This window comes from Thecamonas trahens (assembly GCF_000142905.1).
Source record: "Thecamonas trahens ATCC 50062 unplaced genomic scaffold supercont1.9, whole genome shotgun sequence".
NCBI classification, from domain to species: Eukaryota; order Apusomonadida; family Apusomonadidae; genus Thecamonas; species Thecamonas trahens.
Window position 1 is genome coordinate 523,170 of NW_013657671.1, and position 20,327 is coordinate 543,496.

A 20,327-nucleotide genomic window follows, 5' to 3' on the forward strand; every position below is an offset into this window, starting at 1 on the left:
TCCCCCGCCCGCCTGTTTGCCAGCCTGCCAGCCTGCCCGCCCGCCCAACGCCATTCACCCACCACTCACAGCGAAACAAGCTGATGACATGACACTCATCGCATCACATACGATCCCACCCTCTACCGTATTTCATCCCCCTCATCCCCCTCATCCCCCTCATCCCCCGGTCCCCCGATGGCCCGATCCCGCGAAGCCCTTCCTCTCCCCCCCCCCCTCATCCCCTGCTCCCAATCACCTCATCCCCCCCACCCCCCCACCACCCACCCACCCCCACCCCACCCCCCATCCTTCGATGCCCCGATGCCCACTACATACCCCTCACCTTCGCCTTCCCTACTCCCCAACCCTCGATGACCAGCCTGCGCAGCACTCGACTCAAATCAGCGGACCATACATATGCTGAGGATTGTCAGCCGACAGCCGACATGGATGTGGCGAGGCGAGGGCCAGCGGTACCTTAGCAGCAACGAGTTGCGAAACAAGTTCTTGGCATACTTTGAGAAGGAGGGCGTGCCGAGTGTGGCTCCGGGACCAGCGGTGCCTGTGGGAGGTGATGGCTCGCTGTTGTTCAATGCTGCGGGGATGGTTCAATTTCGAGACGTCTTTACCGGCTCCACTGGCCGAGATCAATTTGTGGCTTCGGATCTCAACGTTGGCTTGGCGGCACATGTGGCTACGGCTCAGCCATGTGTTCGCGCTGGTGGCAAGCATAACGATCTGGATCAAGTTGGTGCTACTCCTCGTCATCACACTCTGTTTGAGATGCTCGGCAACTTTGCCTTTGACGGCGCTCTGCTCAAGCAGGATGCCATCGATCTCGCCTGGCGCTTCCTCACACATGATCTGGCTCTTCCTCGCGATCGCCTTGCTGTCTCGGTCCATGTCGACGATGCCCGTGCCTACGCACACTGGACCAAGAGCATCGGCCTCCCGCCCGACCGTGTCTTCAAGCTCGGCGACGCCGACAACTACTGGGCCATGGGCGAGGTCGGGCCCTGTGGTCCCTGCACCGAGATGTTCTGGATTCCGGATCCGCTGGTGGGCAAGCCGCTGGATAGCCTAGACGAGTGTCTTGAGCTGTGGAACGTGGTGTTTATGGAGGACGAGGTCCGCGCCGATGGTGTCCGCGCCAAGCTCCCGGCGCCGGCCGTCGATACCGGCATGGGCCTGGAGCGCCTGGCCTCGGTCGTTCAGGGTGTCTCCTCCAACTACGCCACCGACGCCTTTGCTCAGCCCATCGCCGCCATGCTCGCCAGCGTCCCGTCTCTGGCTACCGTGAACTACTCGGTCGACTCGGCCGCTGCGGACTCGATCGCCGTCCGCGTCGTCGCCGACCACCTCCGCTGCCTCTCGTACCTCATTTCCGAGGGCGTCATGCCATCAGCCTCGTCGCGCGGCTACGTCGCTCGCCGCATCCTCCGCCGCGCCCTCCTCCACGCCCACACCGCCCTCGACCTGCACGACCCGTGCCTCCCGGCCCTTGCCGCCCCGTTTGTTGCCTCGCTCGCCGACTCGATGCCGCGCGTCGCCGCCGCCACAGACACCATCATTCGCACCCTCGAGGCCGAGGAGCATCTCTTTCGCGCCACCCTTGACCGCGGCCTTGCACGCTTCGCCGCCGCCGTCCGCCACACAGACGCGCTCTCGGGCGCTGACGCCTTTCAGCTCTACGACACCTACGGCTTCCCCATTGATCTCACCACCATGCTCGCCGCGGATGCCGGCGTCACCGTCGACGTCGCAGGCTTCCACGCTGCCCTGCAGGCCTCGCGAGAGGCCTCTCGCACCGTAGCGGGCGCCGCCGCTGAGCCTGCCTGGGAAGCCGCCGCCGCCGAGTCTGCACTGCTTGCGCAGCTCGGTGCTCAGCCGCCAGCCACGCAGTTTGTCGGCTACGATGACCTTGCCGTCACCGCTGCGCCGGTTGCCGCCTGCTGGTCGCCGCCGTCCGCGCCGCATCGCGCCTACGTCGTCGTCGCCGCCTCGCCGCTCTACCGCGAGGCCGGCGGCCAAGTCTCCGACTCGGGCGTACTCGTCACGCCGACCGGTCAGGAGCTTGTTGTCTGTCAGCTCCTCCCGCTTGCCCGGGCTCCGAGCACCGCCGTTGTCGTCGTAGAGTCCAAGGGCGGCGAGTCGATTGCGCTCGCTCCCGGCGACGCCGTCGATGTCGCTGTCGACGCTGCTGCCCGCGCCCGCACCGCTGCCCACCACTCGGCGACGCACCTCCTCCACGCCGCCCTCCGCGCCGAGCTCGGCGAGTCGGTGGCGCAGGCCGGATCGCGGGTCGAGCCTGCCCGGCTCCGGTTTGACTTTTCGGTCGAGCCAGGCAAGGCCATCACGCCGGAGCTCCTCCGGTCGGTCGAGGCCTCGGTCAACGCCGCCGCCGCCGCTGACCTTCCGGTGGAGACCCGCGAGACGACGTATGCCGACGCTGTCGAACGTGGCGCTCTCGCTCTCTTTGGCGAAAAGTACGATCCGTCCTCGGTCCGCATGGTCTCGATGGGCGATGCGTCGACCGAGCTCTGCGGCGGGACACACGTGGCGTCGACCGCCGCTCTCGCGCCCTTTGTCGTCCTTGGCGAGCGTGGCATCGGCGCCGGCGTTCGGCGCGTCGAGGCCCTCGCCGGCCCGGCCGCCGCAGACTACCTCGTTGCCCAGCACGCCGAGCTCCGCGCAGCCGCCGCCGTCCGCGGCATCGCCCCGACAGCCTCGGCCGTCGTCGTCACGCCGACCGGTCCGACGCAGCTCGCCGCAAGGCCGCCTCGGCGCTCAAGACGCTCCGCAAGCAGCAGCGCAAGACCGGTCCCGCCAGCAAGTCGGTAGGCCTTGTGCCAATCGCCGAGCTCTCTGCTGGTGCGCTTGCCGTGTACTCGGTGACACGCGAGACGCTCGGCCTCGCGCCCGATGCGTCCGGTAAGGCTCTTCGCATTGCGCTGCAAGACACAGGGCGGGCGCTGGTCGGGCAGGCCTCTGCTGTTGCGCATCACGTTCTCGTCTGTCCGGACGACGGAGTCGTGGCTGTCGCTGCCTCCAACGGCGGTAACGCTCCTGCGCTCCTCGCTGACGTTCTCGACAAGGTCGGTGGCGGGCGCGGCGGCGGATCGCCGCACTTTGCGCAAGGTAAGCCGGCCGGCCGAGTCGATGCCAACTCCATTGTTGCCGCGCTCGACTCGGACAACTAAATGCTGGGCGTGCTTTTACATAGACTACACTCATCGCCGCCCGTTGATGCCCGGCGAGCCGGGCGATGGCTGGAGCGCAGGCTTGGTCGCATTGGTGTTGGACATCTCGACCATGAGCCGGAGCCGGGCGCGCGCCGACGGCCGTATCGGCGACTCACCGCCGGGCGGTCCGGCCCCGGGCCCGGCCCCGCCCCCTCCCATTCCGGCCGGCGACGCCCTCTGCGCCACTGCCGGAAGGTGGCCATGATCGCCGCCGCTTCCGCTCCCGCTCCCGCCGCCAGAGAGCTTGCCGAGGCGGGCGAGCGCCGAGAGCCGCTCTTCGGCGGCCAGCGCACGCTTCTCCATCGACTGCAGCTTGGCGGTGACCAGGTCGAGCTGGGCGGCGAGCGCCGGCGAGTGCGCTCCGGTGGAGACGCGGACCCGCGGCGGCGGCGACTGCGATGCCAACTGTGCCTGCACCACCCGGAGGTTGGCCTCGAGCTGGCCGACGCGGACATGGGCGTCCTCGAGCTCGCGCTCGAGCTCGGCGACTCGCGCCGACGACCGCACGCGGTTCGTCATGCCCGCCACAGCGGACGCAGCCGACCGTGCACCGGCACCGTCGTCGACCGCCGCAAGCGCTGCCGCCGTCAGCTCGCCCATGGTACTAGTCCGCGACGCGTCGACGTAGACTGCAGCGACGTGGGCCATGGCGCCTGGATCGGCAGCAACTACCGCGCGCGAGCCGGTCCCGACATAAACGGCGCGGGAGGCGAGGACAAGAACATGGACGACAACTCGCCCGGCGTTGGGTACCACGCCAGCCGCGGGCATGCTGGGATGAAGGTCGAGCCAGTTGAGCGAGGAGAGGACGGGCTTGCCTGGCGCCTCGGCGAGCGGCGTCCACTCGAGGCAGACGAGTGGGGCGCGGGTGCCGGCAACCCGCGGCGGGAGCGGGCGCGGCGGGTGGTTGGCGGTGCGGGCAATGTTTGCCGCGAGCGCTTCAGAGAGCCCGGCCTTGACTGCCGCGCCGATAGCGTTGGAGCGGACGTTGAGCGCAACAAGAGTGGTGTTGTGGGCAAAGGCGCCAAGAAGCGCGCGGCCGCCGTCAGGGCCAAGCGAGTTGTTGCGGAGATTGAGCGCAGTGAGCGCGGCGTTGACCGAGAGCGCGGCGCCGAGGATGGCGCCGGCAGTGGCGTCCAATCCGTGCGACGGGAGGCTCAGCGCGGTGAGCGCCGCGTTGTCGGACAACGCCTCGCCGATGGCCTCCAGCATGCCGCGGTCGTCCGAGCCAAGCGGGCAGTCGCGCCCGTCCAGCTCGAGCGACGAGAGCGTGGCGTTGTTGGCAAGGACCTCGGCGAGCGCCCAGCCCGAGTGCGCAACAGCATTGCCACCCAGCGAGAGCGAGGTGAGCACCGAGTTGCCAAACAGCCACATCAGCGGCTGGCCAAACAGCCGCTCGGTGCTTGCCGGACCGAGCGAACCGCGCGAATCCGCAGGCTCACTATGAGAACCGCTTCCGTGCTCGCTTCCTGCCTCGTCCGACTCGTCCCACAGCCGCACGTCGCGAAGGTCAAGCTCGCGGAGTGCAAGCTCGCCGCTCAGCAGTGGGCGGGCGTCAAGCGGCTCGCCGTCGTCTTCGGCGAGCAAGTTACCGGCAAGATTGAGCGAGAGCAGGGTGCTGTTCGACATCAGCGCGTTGACGATGTGATGCAACGCGTCGCCGAGCTCGTTGTGTGCCACGTTGAGGACCGTGAGGCCCGAGTTTGAGGCCAGCGCCCGCGCCAGCGCCATGCCAGCGTGGACACCGAGCTCGTTGTTCTCCAACCCGAGCCACCTCAGGGAAGAGTTGTCTTGCTCGAGCGGCGCGACAAGCCCAGCGCCACCGTACGCCCCCAGGCCGGTGTAGCCGGCGTCCAGAGCCACCAGCGCCGTGTTTGCCGCCAGCGCCTGACCGAGGGCCAGCCCGCCATCGGTGCCGAGCTGGTTGTACGAGACATCCAGGGCGGTTGTTCCGGTATTACTCGCCAGAGCGGTGGCCACCTGAGCCCACCTGGGCGCTCCTAGGTGCAGCCGGGACAAATCCATGTGGGTAGGCGGCGGGGAAGCCGTGAGGGCGGCGAGGGTAGAGGCGAGAAGGACGTCAGCTGGGTCGGTGACACCATCATCATCTCCTCCTCCTCCTCCTCCGTCACCCTGACCGTCACCACCGACACCTTGCCCATCCCGCATGTGTGCAAGAGGTCCATGAGGTCTTTGCATCGGTGTATGGGGCGAGACTACAGGCGGACCAGGTCGTCTTGTCCGCATCGGGCTTGCCAGGTGACCACCTCCACCGCCGCTCCGACCGCCTCTCCCCCCGCCACCGCCGCCGCCCCCGCCCCCGGCGTGCCCTTGGTTCCCCTCTTGGCCGTCGGTAAGGTGCAACCTATTCCCTTGGCTACTCTTGGCATTGCCCATGTGACCTTGGGCTGAGTGCGGTGTTGTTCCCTGTTGCGTTTGGCTGTCGACAGAGGCGAGAGGGGGGAGGGAGGGAGGGAGGCGGGAGGAGCCCGCGCACGCGCGAGTCGCTACTTTGGCGAAGAGGTCTTTGACGGCCTTTTTCGGCAGACGGCAAAAGCGAGAGATTGATCACAGCGGCGATCGCGATCGCGGACAGGTTCGAGTTAGGGGAGACGACGCCGTGTCGCCGGCGGCTGTTCAATACACCTCACGTTGGCGCAGTGGCTGGTGTTGTGGTTGTGGAGAGGGTCAAGGAGCTTCTGGAAGGCGTTTTGGCAGCGGTGATGGACGTGTGCATGCGGTGGTGGGTGTGGTGCTGCTGCTGCGGGTGCTGTCGTCGGAACGCGCGGGTCTCGCCACTCCATGACCCAAGTTGGGATACGAGCCTAGCGGGTCTCACCCGAGCCTATCTATGGGCTGGAAGCCAGCCTGCCGCACCGCTTCCTCCGCTGCCGCCTCGGGCCTGGGCGCCCGTCCTTGCGGTGGATGGCTATGCGCTGGCTGCCGCGATGGCGCATCTTGCTCCGCGGCACGATCCGGTGCTCCTCCACGAGTCAGCCGAACGGCGAGTGCCGTGGCTGGCAAGCGGGCAGGAAGGGAGCAGCCGGCAGAGTGTGTCGGTCAAGGCGCTGGGCAAGGCGCCCAAGAGCAGATGGTGTCGGGTAGATGCGCCGCGGATGGCGCTTGCGGTCTTCCCACTGGGTCTTGCGGCGCGCCGCTCATGGGCGAGCTTTCTATGGGCCATGATCGATGGTGACGTGCTCGCGTGCGTGTACTGGGCAGTGGATGGCGATCAGGGCATTCCACACGCACGGGCGCTGCTCCGAACCTTTGCGCCGTTTCTGGCTCTCCGCCCGTTGGTGGTGCTTGTATCATCGCCACCCGGGGTGAGGCTTAACGTGGCGGGCGTCCGCTCTAATCTGGGCCTTGACCAGCTCGGCCTGCTTCACGTCGACGTGGTGAGAGTGGCTGAGGCTATCGAGCGGATGTAGCGCCGTGGTTTTGTTGCAGTGGTTCTGTGTTCATTCTGCTCGCCAAGACGGCAATGACGCGGGGGCAGCAAGCTCGCTACCACGGGTAACGTTGTGGAGAGCCCAAGAACCGTCGGGAGCCAGCTGGAGGGCAGTGGTGTGGAAGCGGCGGACGTTGGAGCGATGCGAGACCGAGATGCACTGGATGCCAAGCGAGTTGGCGAGCGAGTAAAAGGTGTTCTCCATGTCTTCGTCGAGGGCCGAGGTGCACTCGTCGAGGATGGCAAACTTGGGGGCGTGGAAGAGGAGACGGGCCATGGCAAGACGCTGCTTCTCGCCGCCGGAGAGGATATTGGCCCAGTTTGCGTAGAGCCCACTGTTTGTAGAGGCGTACGCGCGATCGAGGAGGTGTGAGAGGCGGACGAGGGAGAGGAGCTCGTGAAGGTCGGCGTCGGAGAGCGGGGCCTCGGCGGCGGAGCGCGGGTAGACGATCTGGTCCTTGAGCGAGCCGAGGATGAGGAGCGGTGACTGCGGGAGGAAGAAGATCCCGCCGCGGCCGATGGCGAGCGGGCGCTCGACACGGCCAGAGGCCGGAGGCCAGAGGCCCATGAGGGTGCGGAGGATAGACGATTTGCCGACGCCGGACGGGCCCTCGACAAAGAGCGAGTCACCAGTGCCAACGCGAAAAGAGAGGTCCCTGGCGAGACGCTTGCCGGACGGCGTCTCGACGGTAACATTGTCAAAGACGACAGCGTCTGGGTTTGCGACGATGGCCGACATTGCGCGGGCCTCGTGGTCGTAGAGATCAAATATCTCGAGGAGGTCGCCGAGGCGGTTGGCGTGGCCAAAGAGCTTGGCGAGGGCGCCTGAGAGGGTGAGGACCTCGACAATGTTGCGGTAGAGGGTGTTGAAGGTGATGTAGACAATGAGGAACTTGTTCTCGACGTTGCCGGTGAGGTGGCCGGTGAAGGCGAGGATGCCCGGGAGGGCAAAGCCGCCAAGGACGCCGAGGTAGGCGGAGAAAATGACGTAGACAGAGAGGAACCAGAGCTTCTTGACGAGCTTGACCAAGTTGTGGAGGACGAGGGCGAGGGCTTTGTTGAGGAGCTTGTGCTCGGTGGCGTGGCCAGCGAGGAAGGCGACAGACTCGGCGGCCTCGCGGAGGCGGACGTGAGCAAAGCGGAGGTCACCGGTGAGGCGGTCCTGGCGGAAGACGAGCGGGACAAGCGGGGCGGTGGCGGCGCGCGAGAGGAGGAAGACCAGGATGGCGAGCGCGTAGGCGAGGACGACACCGATCCATGTGATCTGGAACCAGGCGACGACGGTAAGGCCGATGGTGACCGGGAATACGGCGAGGGCCGACGGCGAGAGCGGAGTGCCAAGAAGGACCTGGGCGAGCACATGGGCGTAGGAGCGGGCGTCTTCGGTGAGCCGCTGATCGCAGTTGTCGATCCGGCTGTCTGCGACGTTGGCCTGGTAGTAGTTGTTGCCGTTGAGATAGCGAAAGTGGAGGTGACGGGAGAGGCCCTTGTGGCCCACGATGCCGAGGAGCGCGGCGTAGTAGTACTGAAAGGCGGTAGTGATGCTAGTGGAGACAGTGAGGAAGGCGAGGACCGACATCCAAGTGATAAAGGTGCCCGATTGCGACTTTGAGACCGAGTCGACGATCCGGGCGAGGATGAGCGGGCCGGCCACGGTGGCTGCGGCGGCGTAGAGGACAAGGGCCGAGCCGCAGAGGAGAAGCTTGCGAGGCTGCGAGGTGGGCGAGAGGAAGACGATGGCGTTGAGCCGCCGCATGCGCTCGAGGAGTCTGAGGCCGAGCGCCGATCGGGTCGAGGCCTGGTCAACGGCCTCGACTGTGGCAAGGAGCGAGGCGGCGACCGATTTGGGGAAGGGGAAGAAGGCCTCAAACTCGTGGTCTGGGATGTCTGTCTTGGCAAACGGGGTGGGCGGCGGCGAGCTTGCGTCGCCGACGGCAGTAGCCTCTGAGATCGGCCGGTAGGTGGGGACGTCGGTGGGAAGCGCGTTGTCGGAGCGCGAGCCGCGAGCACCGATCGAGGTGAGGAGTGTCACCTCGGGGTCGTCGGCGATGCTGAGCGAGTCAAACGAGCGGTGGAGAGTGCCGCGGGTAGCAGAGCCGGGAGCGAGGACCGAGAGCGAGACCGGAAGTGGCTCTGCGACCAAGTTTCCGGCGCGATCGGCCTCGAGGCGGGCGACAGCGTCCTCGCGGGAGAGGAGCGCGTAGCTGTCGGGCCCCTCGAGAAAGAGCACCTGCTGGTGGAAGGGCAGGACACGAACCGAGTGGGCGACCGAGACAAAGCCGATGCCCGAGGCTGTGAGCTTTTGGTAGAACACGTCCTCCAACTCCTCATTAACGGCTGAGGTGCACTCATCGAGAATGGCGAGCTTGGGCGCATGGAAGAAGAGCCTGACCATGGCGAGGCGCTGCTTCTCCCCGCCGGAGAGGACGACGTCCCATTTGAGCGGCTCGCCGGCGTCGCGGGCGGCGGCCTCGATGGTGGGAAGATGGGCGAGGTCAAACTCTGCAAGGAGAGCGTCGAGGGTGGCGAGCGGGACGGAGGCTCCGTCAGAAAGCGGGTAGGCAACCTGGTCGGCGAGCGAGCCACCAAGGACCATGTACGGGACCTGCGGGAGGTAGAAGAGGCCGTCACGGCCGATGCGCGCGGGGCGGGAAATGGTGCCCTCGCCGTGTGTGGGCCAGAGGCCGCCGAGGACACGAAGGAGCGAGGACTTGCCGACGCCCGACGGGCCCATGATGAGGAGCGAGCCGCCGGGGCGGACCTCGAACGAGATGCGGGTGGCGAGCTTGACGTTGTCCGGGGTGTAGGCTGAGACATCGGCGAGGGCGATGCGGTTGGGCTCGGTGAGCGTGTCGCCGATCATGACGGCCTCGTGGGATCCTGCGAGGTGGAAGGTGTGGATGCGCTCCTGGGCCTGGACATCGTCCATGACCTCGAGCATCTCGCCGAGACGGTTGGTGACGCCGGCGAGGCGGGTGATGGTCTGGGAGTACGAGAGGAGGGTCATGGTGGCGCCGGTGAAGCCCGAGAGGTAGGCAAAGGCGTTATCAAAGAGCGAGGCGTTCTGCGAGGGCGTGTTGGGCGAGCCGTCGGCGTTCTTGGAGGGGAAGCCGTAGGCAAAGAAGACGATGGCCGGGACAAGGATGGCGATGTTGTTGGAGATGCCCTGCGAGAGGTTGACGGCGAGGTTGAGCGGGAAGCGCTTCTTGGCAAGCGCGTACGCGTTGGCGAGAACACGCCGGAGGCCGAGGTTGATCGAGCGGTGCTGCTGCTCGTGGCCGTCGAGAAAGGCGATGGCCTCGGCGTGCTCGCGGATGTGGACGTGCGCAAAGCGGAGGTCTCCCTCAAGCCGGTCCTGTCGGAAGACGAGCGGAACGACGCGGCCGATAAAGGTCTTGGCCAAAAAGGTGGAGCAGATGGACATGAGAATGGCGAGGGCTAGCGCCTGCCAACCGAGCTCTTGCAGGGTGAGGAAGCCAAGAATGATTCCGGGAACGAGCGTTCCAAGCGCGCCGCCAGTTTGGTCGAGCGTGCCGCAGAGAATAGCCGGAACAGCCGAGGTAAACGACTCAGTGTCGGTGACGATCCGTTGGTCCGGATTGTCCACCCGCCCGTCCATAAGAACCATGCGATAGTAGATGTTGCGCGAGAGGTAGCGAAAGTGCAGCCGGCGGGTTAGCGACTTGCGGAGGCGGACGGCAACTCGCTGGCCGACGTAGATGGCTGTGGCCTGGAGGAGCGTTGCGGTGGCAGCAACGATGACGATGGGTAACATTGAGGTGAGGAACCGCGACAACGACCGGTCCTTGACGGCAGAGATGATGGGTGGGAAGAGGACAAAGAACATGGTGTTTGAGATGGCACCAAAGATGGCAAGCATTATGCCGAGGGCAAGGAGCGAGCCATCGCGGGTGCAGCAGCAGCGGGTGCGGAAGGACCACGAGAGCAGGCGCTTAAATCGGCGCCAGAAGACGCGCCCTAAGGCAGCGCGCGCGGCAGCGCCATCCGAGCTCTCGACGTCAGCAAGAACATGACTCCCGCCAAGAGCATGCTCGGAATCCCTCCAGAACCGCTGCAGCTCTGATCTGGGAATGTCCTTGGGTCCCGGACGAAAGATGGACTCCTCGCGATCATCTTGATAAAACTTGGAGTAAAAGCCCTCGTCATCGGCGGCAGGCACCAGCACCGCCGCCGCATCGTCCCACAGCCGGGCCACGAGCGATGGCTGACTCACCTCCTCCCCACCCGTAGCTCCCACATCTTGAAGGAGAGGCGTTGTTGCCTCTGCTGCGTTGACCGACATACGCCAGGTGGAAGTGAGGTGTTTGTGGCTACTGGCTGGTAGTGGCACGGTCGTGCGCGGTGTGCTGTTTTGATGGGGGCGACTGGCATGTGCGAGTTGGGAAGGCACCGGTGGGCACATGGGGGCGGGGGGGGGGGGAGGGGGGGGGGGGGGTGCAGTAGGGATGACGATAAGGGGATAGGGATGGAGGAGGGATGGCGATGTGGGATGACGGGATGGGGATGGGGATGGGGATGACGGGATGGGGATGGAGGGATGGGGGGATGAGGGGGGGGGGGGGGGTTACGGTGTTGGGTGAGTACCCAAAAACAAATTGCGGTCAATTACGGCAGAGCCGTGCAATTGCGGTGTGAGTAGTGGGTGGGGGCGGGCGGCGTAGGCGGCGGGGAGAGGCTGCGACTGGGCGACGGATTGGGGAGGGGAGGGGGGGGGGGGTCAAGCAAGGGCGAGGGAGACCCGACTCGGCAGGGAAGGAGCGAGGAGCAGGATGAAGGGCATTGTTCCTAGGTTCGGCCCGTGGATTGCTGGAGGGATTGGGTACTTTCTCGGAGTGTACCAGCTGGAATACGGATGGGTCTCCCCGGCGAGTGCGGGACTGGCGGTCCTTGCTCTGCTGGTGACCACCATGGGTGTGGAGAAGCTCTCGACGGCAACAGCAGCTGAAGGACGTCGGGGACTGCGCAAACGGCGACTCTCGTTCATGTCGCAACTCATTGCGGAGAATCCTTTCCCCGATCATGTCAATGCTCCCTCGGCGCCCATTCACGCCGCCCTGTTCATGGAGACCATGCCAACAGTCGACGAGATCGTGGCTGTCACCGACGACATCCTCCTCCCGCATGATCGATTTGCCTGTCCGGTTGTTGCCGTTCCACCGACGCTGTTGGAAGAGGGCTTTCTCGCTTGGGGGCCTCGTCCGGGCACGCCGGACTGGGCCTACCACGTCGTGGAGGACAGAGTGGGGAGCGAGGACGAGCTGATGGCGTACTGCCAGCCGCTGGTAGGCGAGGAGCTCGATGAGAGCCGGCCGCTGTGGCAAATTCGACTGGTCAAAGTTGCTGACTCTTGTCGCGGCCTGCTCCTGCTCCGCATCTCGCATGTGGTCGGCGACGGCGTCTCGCTCGTCCACACGCTCATCTCGCTCCTCACCCACGGCGACGGCAGCGCGTACACACTGCCGCCGTTCCAGCGGCGCGCGGTGGCAGCGGCGCCGAGTCTGGCTGCGCGCGCGGCGGCGGCGGTCAAGCTCGGCTTCGGCACGCTTCGGGCAGCGTTCAAGGTTGTGACGCTGCCGGCTGGGCCGGCGGACTCGCCCAACGCCCTCAAGCGGTCGCTCGCCGGCTGGGTCCGCCCCCAGGCGTACCGGCTGGTGCGGACACGCAAGATTGCGGTGGAGCGGCTGAAGAAGATCAAGAACGCGCTTGGGGCGACGATCAACGATGTGATGGCTGCGGGTCTGGCGCGGGCTGCGCGGGCGTACCTTGCGCAGGTCGGCGATCCTGTGGTTGACGACGCCTCGCCGCTGCTGCGGGTCTTCCTTCCTTACGCCTTTACTCAGCGGAGCAAGGTGCTCACCAACAAGTGGTGCTTCCTCTCGCTCAAGCTCCCGCTCGCGGACATGTCGCCGCAGGCGGCGCTCGCCGAGGTCAAGGCCGAGATCGACGCGCTCAAGTCGACACCCGAGGCCCACCTCCAGTTCTACCTCCAGCAGCTTGCGTCGGCGGTCCTTCCCACGGCGCCACGCAAGCAGACGGCGCTCGACACCATGCTCTCGCACACGCTTGTCTTCACCAACGTACCCGGCCCGCCGACGCCGGTCTACTGTGCTGGCCACAAGGTCGACGAGGTCATTGTGTACATCGGCAACCTCATCTCCCAGGTCTCGGCGCTTTCCTACAACGGCAACGTCACCGTCACCTTTGCGCTCGACGCCGACGTGATCGAGGACCCCGAAAAGCTGGCCGCCTGCTTTGAAGCCGCCATCGACGAGCTCGAGGCCGCCGCGTGCGGTGATGGCCAGTAGCGCGGTAGCAAAGATTGCAGTCAGTTCACACGCCCATGTTTTCGAGTGCAGCAGCGACGTGCGGCGCGCCGGGACTGGCCGCGCCGCGAGCGAGCGCCTCGTCGTACGCGTAGTGCATGAGGTGCTGGGCAACGACCGGGCCGACGTCGGCACCGGCGCCAGCGTCGAGGGCGTCGGCGAGAGCTCGCGGCGTGAGCCCGCTGGTAGACTTGAGGCGTGCCGCGCCGCTGGCGGCGACGCCACCACCGGCGAGGGCTTCAAAGACCTCAAGCGGTAACCCGTAGAGGACCGCGAGGTGAAGCGGAGTGAACATTCGCAGAGTGTCCTGGGCGGCAAGCAGCTCAGCCGGGGCCGACGACGCGGCGAGGAGCGCGGATATGGCGCGGGTGTTGGCGCCTAGAACGGCAACGTGCAGCGGGGTGAGGCCGGCGGTGATTCGCGCCGCCAGGAGCTTGTCGACAGTCGCCGTACTTGCTGACGCCGGCAGCGCCGCTTCCAGCGTCGAGAGCAGGCCGCAGATATCGACGTACGAGAGCTTAGCGGCGACATGGAGAAGCGTCGCGTCGTTACCCTGGCATCCGCGGCACGGATCCGCGCCGTACTTTGTCAGTAGCAGCTCCATCATGGCCCACCGACCGTGTAGCATGGCCGAGAACATCGGCGTGAGACCATCGGGAGCGAGGCTGGCGTCGGCCGCAGCGCCGTACTCGTCGACTAGCAGAGCCACAGCTTCGACGTGCCCGGCCATAGCGGCGTAGTGGACCAGGCCCAGGCCAGCGCTGTCAACCACCGCATCTACATGGACTCGGCCGGCGTCATCGAACTCGACGTGCAACAGCTGGTCGTCGTCATAAGCGCGAATGAGCGCCTCCTCGGCAGCCTCGACCGACGTTTCCCCCGCGCCAGAGACATCCATCTTTTTTCCACGGCAGGCATCTTTTTCGCCATCTTCATCTCTCTTGGCTTGCATTCCCTTCGCGCCGCCTCGAGACAGCGCGGCGAGCGGACTTGGCGCGTGCGGCGAGCAATGGTCAGCAAGGACGGCGGCGAGTTCTGCAAGACCGCGTGACTTGGATTGGGCAAGTCGGAGTGCCTTCTCCCCCCACCCGTTCCGCATGGCTTCGGCATGCGCTTGCGCCGCACTCGGTTGCTCTCCCCATTTGGAAAAGGTCTCTCCCATGGCGGTCGGCGAGCGAGGTGTGGTGCGGTTTGATCAAGAGCATGAGCATGATCATGCTCGTGATCGCGATCGTGATCACCTTCGGTTCGGTGTGGGTCGCGCGGGGAAGGGCATGAGATGGACAGAATGATGGTGTGATGGCTGGGAAAAGTAGACAAGTGGGTGGAGACAATTGATATCTGTAGTGTGGGAAGGTGTGGGCGGTCGTGGGCAGGAGGAGCGGTGCGTGATGGAGGCGGAGAACAGCAAGTTGGAGTTGCAAAAAGGAATGTGTGATCACGAATAAAAGTAGCCGTGGTTGGTACTCGGGCGTCGACCCGGAAGGGGGGGTGGCGTAGTTGAAGACAATCAGAGAAAGTTGTTTATCAGTGTTTGGGTTATATGCCACCTGTTGTGATGATGATGTAGCAAGTCGATCTCTGCTCTTGTGTGCCGTGATCGGCGTGATGTCATGCTGTGTCTGCATACTGGTGTCCAAGCGCCATCAGCCGCCGCGCGCCAAGCCATCGTATCAATCCCGTGATCATCGACCGGCATTACCAGCACTAACCCCCTTCCTCCCCCTTGCCCTCCCCCCCCCCCCCCCGTGCATGCGCTCATCGCTCTCTCGGTCTGGGGGGGCAAGTTGTTTGGGTGCTTGTTGCTGATGGTGGCCCTCCTGCTCGGCCGGACGCTTCAACTTGACTGGTCTCCGCGAGAGGCGAGCTCACACTCGACGACCACGTACCCTCCGTGCCATAGGCACAAGCACAACACTCCCACCACTACCGGCCACCCGACTCTACGGCGAGTATTGCTGAGAACAGCTGGGCGGGAAAGAGAGCATGGACGGAGCTCGGAGTCGGCTTGCGGCGGTGCTTGCAGGCGATGTGAGCGGAGAGGCAGCATGGTATGGGCATGACGTGGGCGTATGGGGTGGGTTGTGGGATGTGGATGTTCGTGTACTAATGATGATGATGATGATGATGATGATGATGATGATGATGATGATGATGGTGGTGTTACTGATGACGATGATGGTGGTAGGCGGGCTGTGTGTCGCGGATGGAAGACGTTCTTGTGGGGGACGGGCAAGTCCGGGGTTGGGACGGGCGGCAGACGGGGAGGCAGAAGAGGAGAGAGTCAATGCGGTGACGCGGCGGCAAGGGGAATTCCTTTGATGGTGACAATGCAAATGGCTGAACAGTTGAGGGCTCTTGGCTACAAAGATGACCACATCAAGTCGATGCTGCCCAAGCACGCCATGGCCATTCTCGACAAGGCAGGGTCCGGAGGGGGATGACGGCGGGTGGTGGGTAACAGGTTGTAGCACACAACGGCAGCGGCGGCAGATGCACGGCTGCGGCGGGTGGTAGTCGGTGTTCACAGGTTCGACGACGACATAGCGCGCGAGTCCGAGCCGATGCCCGAGTCTGCGGCCGAGTCCGAGGCGAGGAGCGGCATTTGAGCCTCGGCCATGCGGCGGTCGACGGTCTCAAGGAGGAGAATAACAGCAAGGCGGCGGGTGTGAGCCTTGTAGGTGGCCCAGAACAGACCGATGTCGATGATAATCGAGCCGACAAACTGGAGGATGATGGTGGTGCGGACGGTGTCGAGGTTGCCCCAGCAGCCCTCGTTGTGGTGGTCGTGATCGCGGTCGACGGCCCGCTGGCAGTGAATGAAGATCATGAGCATGCGGCAGAGTGTGAAGATCGAGGACACAGGCATGGCGAGGCCGGCGAGGACCTTGGCCTTCCAAAGCCGCGAGTACCGTGCCTCCCACGAGCCAAAGTTGGAGGCGAGCCAGACGAGCAACCCGGTGCCGATGGCCACCAAGTACACAATGACGTCGATGAGGAAGATCGAGACTGCAAATGCGCTCGTTAGATGAATCTTGCCCAAACTCGGCATTTGCAGCAGGCCGATAATGGCCACCAGAGCACCGATCTATGCAAAAACTGGAGTGAGTATGGTGTGCGGGTCAGCAGTCGTTCCAGTCGGCTCGGCTCCACCACCTTGTTCGCTCACCGCCCCGCTCACCGCCAGCCCCCGCCGGCATCGCGCCCTCATGCACCTACCGCCACGATTACAGTCGCGACAAGCGAGTGAATCTCATGTGCTGACGGAGCGTAGTCTTCATATGCCCACGAACGACTGTCAGTTGCCGACAACGAGCTCGACGACATGGGTGTGTGTCCTTGAGCGAGCGTCAAGTGTAGCAACGTGAGCACTCCCTGTGTCGTCGACAATATCGGTTAATTTGTTCTGTGTGTGTGAGGTCGATAGACAAACGCACCTTATCTGTCACGCTTCTAAGCCGCAGCTGTGGGGGGAAGAACTGACTGCTGGTGCCTGGTTTGGCTGACGTTTGAGGTGCGGATGATGGGTAGCATGTCCAAACAGATGCGGAGGGGTCTTGGGTTGTGTTTGGGAAAAATGCAGCTGTGCGATACTGTTCACATACCACCGGGGTGGAACGTATCCACGGGAGAGCAAACGGATGACAGCGAAGATGATTGGTCAAAGGCAGTCAAAGCGGATGTCCCGTCCTCGCTGTGCCGCACATGACGAGCATACTCAGATGATGTCCGGAGTCCAGGAGACATTATCAACAGGTAGCGACGGAGTTGCTTGCTGCTCGTGCTAGTAAGACCATCAAGTGTCCATTAGTCCCCTAGTTAGCGCCCAACTTTCGCGTGTTGGCTGGATAGTTGGGTTGCAAGCGGCTGAGCAAGTGCGGGAAAGCGGGGCTTTGTTCGAACTTGTGCGGTCATCGTGACTCTATTGTCACCAAATTATTCTTCGATGCAACAAACTTCGACACGTCTCTCCCGCACGCCGCAGACAAGTCGGATACCCAAAGCACATCAGCATGGCGGTCTACCAAGTCCTGACAACCATGGCAATGGTATGCATGCTTGCACACCTAGCGCGCGGCGACGGCACGACCCAACTCGGTACTACGCAGGCGCTTCAAGCGTCGACTGTTCTCTACCTTGACATTGATAACATTGCCAACCAGCGCATTTACTTTCAGGGCACGGGTCAACTCCGGATCTACCGCCCTGGAGACTTTGCCCAAGTGGGGACCATTCTTTCCGGCCAATTGTACACTCCGACAATGACGGGTGTGTATGGTGCGCTCCTTACGCTGGACCAGACGTACGGAGCGGTCTGGGACATCTCCGTGTATGACACGTCGACATCGTCGATTGATGCCGGACGAGTTTTTTCGTTCTCGTGGAACCTCGCCTCAAACTCGTTCTCTCAGAGCGACGCGGTCGACGTCTCCATCTGGTCACTCTTCTCGACGTCGCTTGGCGCCAAGCTTGTGGAGAACCGATTCGAAGGCATGGCGGGCTTCATCTACCAGATCGCCGCGTCGACGACCGGCATCGAGACGGCGACACCAAAATACAAGTCTGTTCTGCAGTCCGGCAACTCGGTCACGCCCAACATCCGCCTCTACCTTTCCAAGCCGGAGCACGTCACGCTCTCATCGTCCGTGCCCAACATTGTGTTTGAAGGTGTGGAGTTTGTCACGCTCGGCTGCTTCGACTTTATCTCTGACTGCAACACCGTGGTCGCAGACAAGGTCCATCCTCGGTTCAAGTTCAACACCGATGCTGCCGGCGGGCGATATACTCTTGTCTGCGATACCAACAGTGACGGCGCCCTCGACCTTGTCCGCCAGACCGATACTTCCCTGCGTGGCACAACCGTGGCGGGCGACAACATTGTCGAGTGGGATGGTCGCGATGACAACAACGCCCTCGTCACCGCGGGCTTTTACACCTGCAAGATGTTTGTCTATCTCGATGAGATCCACTTCCCGCTGGTCGACATGGAGACGGTGTACCCCGGCCTGCGGATGTTTGATCACTCAAGTGGCACGCCTCGCCCGCAGATCATGTACTGGAACGATGATGGAGTCAACGCGCCGATCGCGATGCCCAACGGGCAGTTCGGCGCGACGTACTCGGGATGCTGCGGCATCGACTCGGGAGTATCGACCGATCCGATTTCTCCCAACGTCAATGCACGATCCTGGGGCAACTTTGTCTCGGGCTCCAAGGGTGATACCGCCATCCTCAACACCTTTTCGCTTGTCGAGGTCACTGTCTCGGAGGCCATCAACATCTCGGTGGCACAGCCGTCACAGTGCGAGACTGCGACGGTGAATCTCATCGACTACGTCCTGACGGAGCTTGACTCGGGCACCACCGTTGTCGAGGTCAAGCTTGCCGTCTCATCGTACCTCGCTGGCGACATCACGCTGGCCTACACGACGGCCGACGGTACGGCGACAGCTGGCTCGGGCGACTACGTCGCCACCTCAGGCTCCATCGTCATCAGCTCGGGCGACTTTTGTAACTCGCTCTCGGTCACCATCAATGGTGACGACATTGTCGAGTACGACGAGTGGTTCTTCCTCGACGTGACCCAGACAGCAGGCCCTACGGTGATCATCGCTGACGGACGAGCGAACGTCACCATCCTCAACGACGACACACCGGTCACCATCTCGATGACCAACAGCGCTACCTCAGTCACCGAGCCCTCGAGCGGATCGGCCAATGCCGGACTTACGTTTACCCTCTCGGCGCCCTCGACAGCGCCGGTTACGGTCTACCTCGCGACGACAGCCCCTGGCGGATCGCTCGTGACGAGCGGAACCGACTTTACTCCCCCGCCGGCGTCGATTGTTATCCCGGCCGGCGTCACAACGTTTACTTACGACATTCCCGTGGCCGCAGACAGGTTCTGGGACGACGGTGAGCAGTTTACCGTCTCCATCGCCGGCACCTCGGTCGAAGGTGCCGTGGGCGGACAGACATCGACAACGTTCACCATCAACGACAGCGGCCCTGCCCCTGTGGTCACGGCGTCGGTCGTCTCCGGCAACGTGGCGTCGAGCACCGGCGACGGCACGGCATCCCTCTCCTCAACTCTCCCGGGTGACGGACGAGTCGGCGAGTCCAACGAGGTTGTGTACCAGCTGACACTCTCGCGTCCGTCCGAGTACGCCGCCGGACTCACGCTTAATGTCGACGGGCCGGCAACAACCGCCACGCTTCCTGGCGATGCGGACTTGGTCGGCACCATCGATCGAACGGGCGGACCGTTCACGATCGCTGCCGGCGAGACCTCCTTTAACGTCTCACTAGTGGTGGCTGGCGATGGCGATGCAGAGGCGGATGAAGTTGTCGACTTTGATGCGGTGGTCAACCTTAACGGTGCGAGCAACCCGACGACGACCGCGACCATCTTGACCAACATCCCCAACGACGATGTGGCGGTGGTGCAGATGGCGGCGCCGACGGCAGCGACAACAGAGCCGGGCTCTGGCACGGTCAACGTGCCCATCACAGTCAACTTGCTCGCTACTTCGCCATCGCCTGTCACGATCAACATCCAGACGTCTGTCTCATCCGGTTCACTCGCGACTGGCGGGGCTGACTTTACGGCCGAGTCAACAACTGTTGTCGTTCCTCCAGGCCAGATGTCCGTGGTGTACAACGCAGTTGTGGCTGCGGATACATGGTACGACGGCGGCGAGACGTTCGACGTCAAGATTACCGGAGCAGACAACGGCTTTGCCGTCGGCGCGGCTGACACGACGGTCGTGACGATTGCTGACTCGGGACCGGCGCCGGTGCTGACCGCGACGGTGGTCGGCGGAACGACGACCGCTGTGTCGGGCGACGGGACGGATGTTATTGATGTGACCGGTCCCGAGGGCGCGGCGTCGACGACCAACGAGCTTGTGGTCGAGCTTGCGCTGTCGCGGCCATCCGAGTACGCGGCTGGACTCACGGTTCAGGTCGATGGTGTGACGTCGACGGCTGATGTGCCGTCCGATGCGACGATTGTTGACACTGTGGCGCGGACGGGAAGCCCGATGACGATCCCGGCGCTTGCGACGACACACCAGGTGTCTGTTGTGGTGTCGGGCGACGGGGTGCTCGAGCCGACCGAGGTGCTCGACCTTGGCCTTATCGCCAACTACGGCGGCGCGGAACTGGCGGCTGACGTGGTCAGCGTGACCGCGACGATCACCAACGATGACGCGGCGGTGGTGACGATGGCGGCCGGGACGGCTGCAGCGACCGAGCCCGGATCGGGGACGGTCAACGTGCCGATCACGGTGACGATGGACACGACGG

The 20,327-nt window shown here is 64.1% G+C and overlaps 9 protein-coding genes across 9 annotated transcripts in view; 5 read left to right on the forward strand and 4 right to left on the reverse strand.

The window, feature by feature from the left end:
• The first annotated feature begins 728 nt into the window (after positions 1 to 728).
• AMSG_02425 (alanyl-tRNA synthetase) lies at positions 729 to 3,192 on the forward strand. Its single transcript, XM_013905512.1, has 2 exons — positions 729 to 2,718; positions 2,757 to 3,192. Exons 1-2 carry the CDS (start codon positions 766 to 768, stop codon positions 3,180 to 3,182), a joined length of 2,379 nt encoding a protein of 792 aa, XP_013760966.1. The 5' UTR covers positions 729 to 765; the 3' UTR covers positions 3,183 to 3,192.
• Positions 3,184 to 5,491, reverse strand: AMSG_02426 (type III effector protein). Its single transcript, XM_013905513.1, has one exon. It carries the CDS (start codon positions 5,469 to 5,471, stop codon positions 3,213 to 3,215), a length of 2,259 nt encoding a protein of 752 aa, XP_013760967.1. The 5' UTR covers positions 5,472 to 5,491; the 3' UTR covers positions 3,184 to 3,212.
• A 389-nt stretch (positions 5,492 to 5,880) lies between these two features.
• AMSG_02427 (uncharacterized protein) lies at positions 5,881 to 7,209 on the forward strand. The gene has a single exon (XM_013905514.1). It carries the CDS (start codon positions 5,948 to 5,950, stop codon positions 6,653 to 6,655), a length of 708 nt encoding a protein of 235 aa, XP_013760968.1. The 5' UTR covers positions 5,881 to 5,947; the 3' UTR covers positions 6,656 to 7,209.
• Positions 6,686 to 11,080, reverse strand: AMSG_02428 (ABC transporter; the record flags this gene model as incomplete). Its single annotated transcript, XM_013905515.1, has 1 exon — positions 6,686 to 11,080. Exon 1 carries the CDS (start codon positions 10,976 to 10,978, stop codon positions 6,686 to 6,688), a length of 4,293 nt encoding a protein of 1,430 aa, XP_013760969.1. The 5' UTR covers positions 10,979 to 11,080.
• Positions 11,081 to 11,441: 361 nt separating this feature from the next.
• On the forward strand, positions 11,442 to 13,001 carry AMSG_02429 (ABC-type phosphate/phosphonate transport system; the record flags this gene model as incomplete). The annotated part of the gene is made up of 1 exon (XM_013905516.1): positions 11,442 to 13,001. The coding sequence occupies exon 1, from the start codon at positions 11,466 to 11,468 to the stop codon at positions 12,999 to 13,001; it is 1,536 nt and encodes a 511-aa protein (XP_013760970.1). The 5' UTR covers positions 11,442 to 11,465.
• AMSG_02430 (uncharacterized protein) lies at positions 12,511 to 14,172 on the reverse strand. The gene has a single exon (XM_013905517.1). The coding sequence runs from the start codon at positions 14,116 to 14,118 to the stop codon at positions 13,027 to 13,029; it is 1,092 nt and encodes a 363-aa protein (XP_013760971.1). The 5' UTR covers positions 14,119 to 14,172; the 3' UTR covers positions 12,511 to 13,026.
• Positions 14,173 to 14,873: 701 nt separating this feature from the next.
• On the forward strand, positions 14,874 to 15,601 carry AMSG_11711 (uncharacterized protein). The gene has a single exon (XM_013905550.1). The coding sequence runs from the start codon at positions 15,092 to 15,094 to the stop codon at positions 15,461 to 15,463; it is 372 nt and encodes a 123-aa protein (XP_013761004.1). The 5' UTR covers positions 14,874 to 15,091; the 3' UTR covers positions 15,464 to 15,601.
• On the reverse strand, positions 15,322 to 17,138 carry AMSG_02431 (uncharacterized protein). The gene is made up of 2 exons (XM_013905518.1): positions 16,239 to 17,138; positions 15,322 to 16,107 (listed from the first exon to the last, which is right to left on the reverse strand). The coding sequence occupies exons 1-2, from the start codon at positions 16,344 to 16,346 to the stop codon at positions 15,544 to 15,546; spliced, it is 672 nt and encodes a 223-aa protein (XP_013760972.1). The 5' UTR covers positions 16,347 to 17,138; the 3' UTR covers positions 15,322 to 15,543.
• The window catches only part of AMSG_02432 (uncharacterized protein), a gene marked incomplete at its 3' end in the record, with an annotated part of 3,989 nt that continues 129 nt past the window's right edge, over positions 16,468 to 20,327 (forward strand). Inside the window, exon 1 of the mRNA XM_013905519.1 lies at positions 16,468 to 20,308. Within this exon, the coding sequence (XP_013760973.1) occupies positions 17,033 to 20,308 (3,276 nt within the window). The 5' untranslated portion in view covers positions 16,468 to 17,032. The remainder of the gene's footprint in view (positions 20,309 to 20,327) is intronic.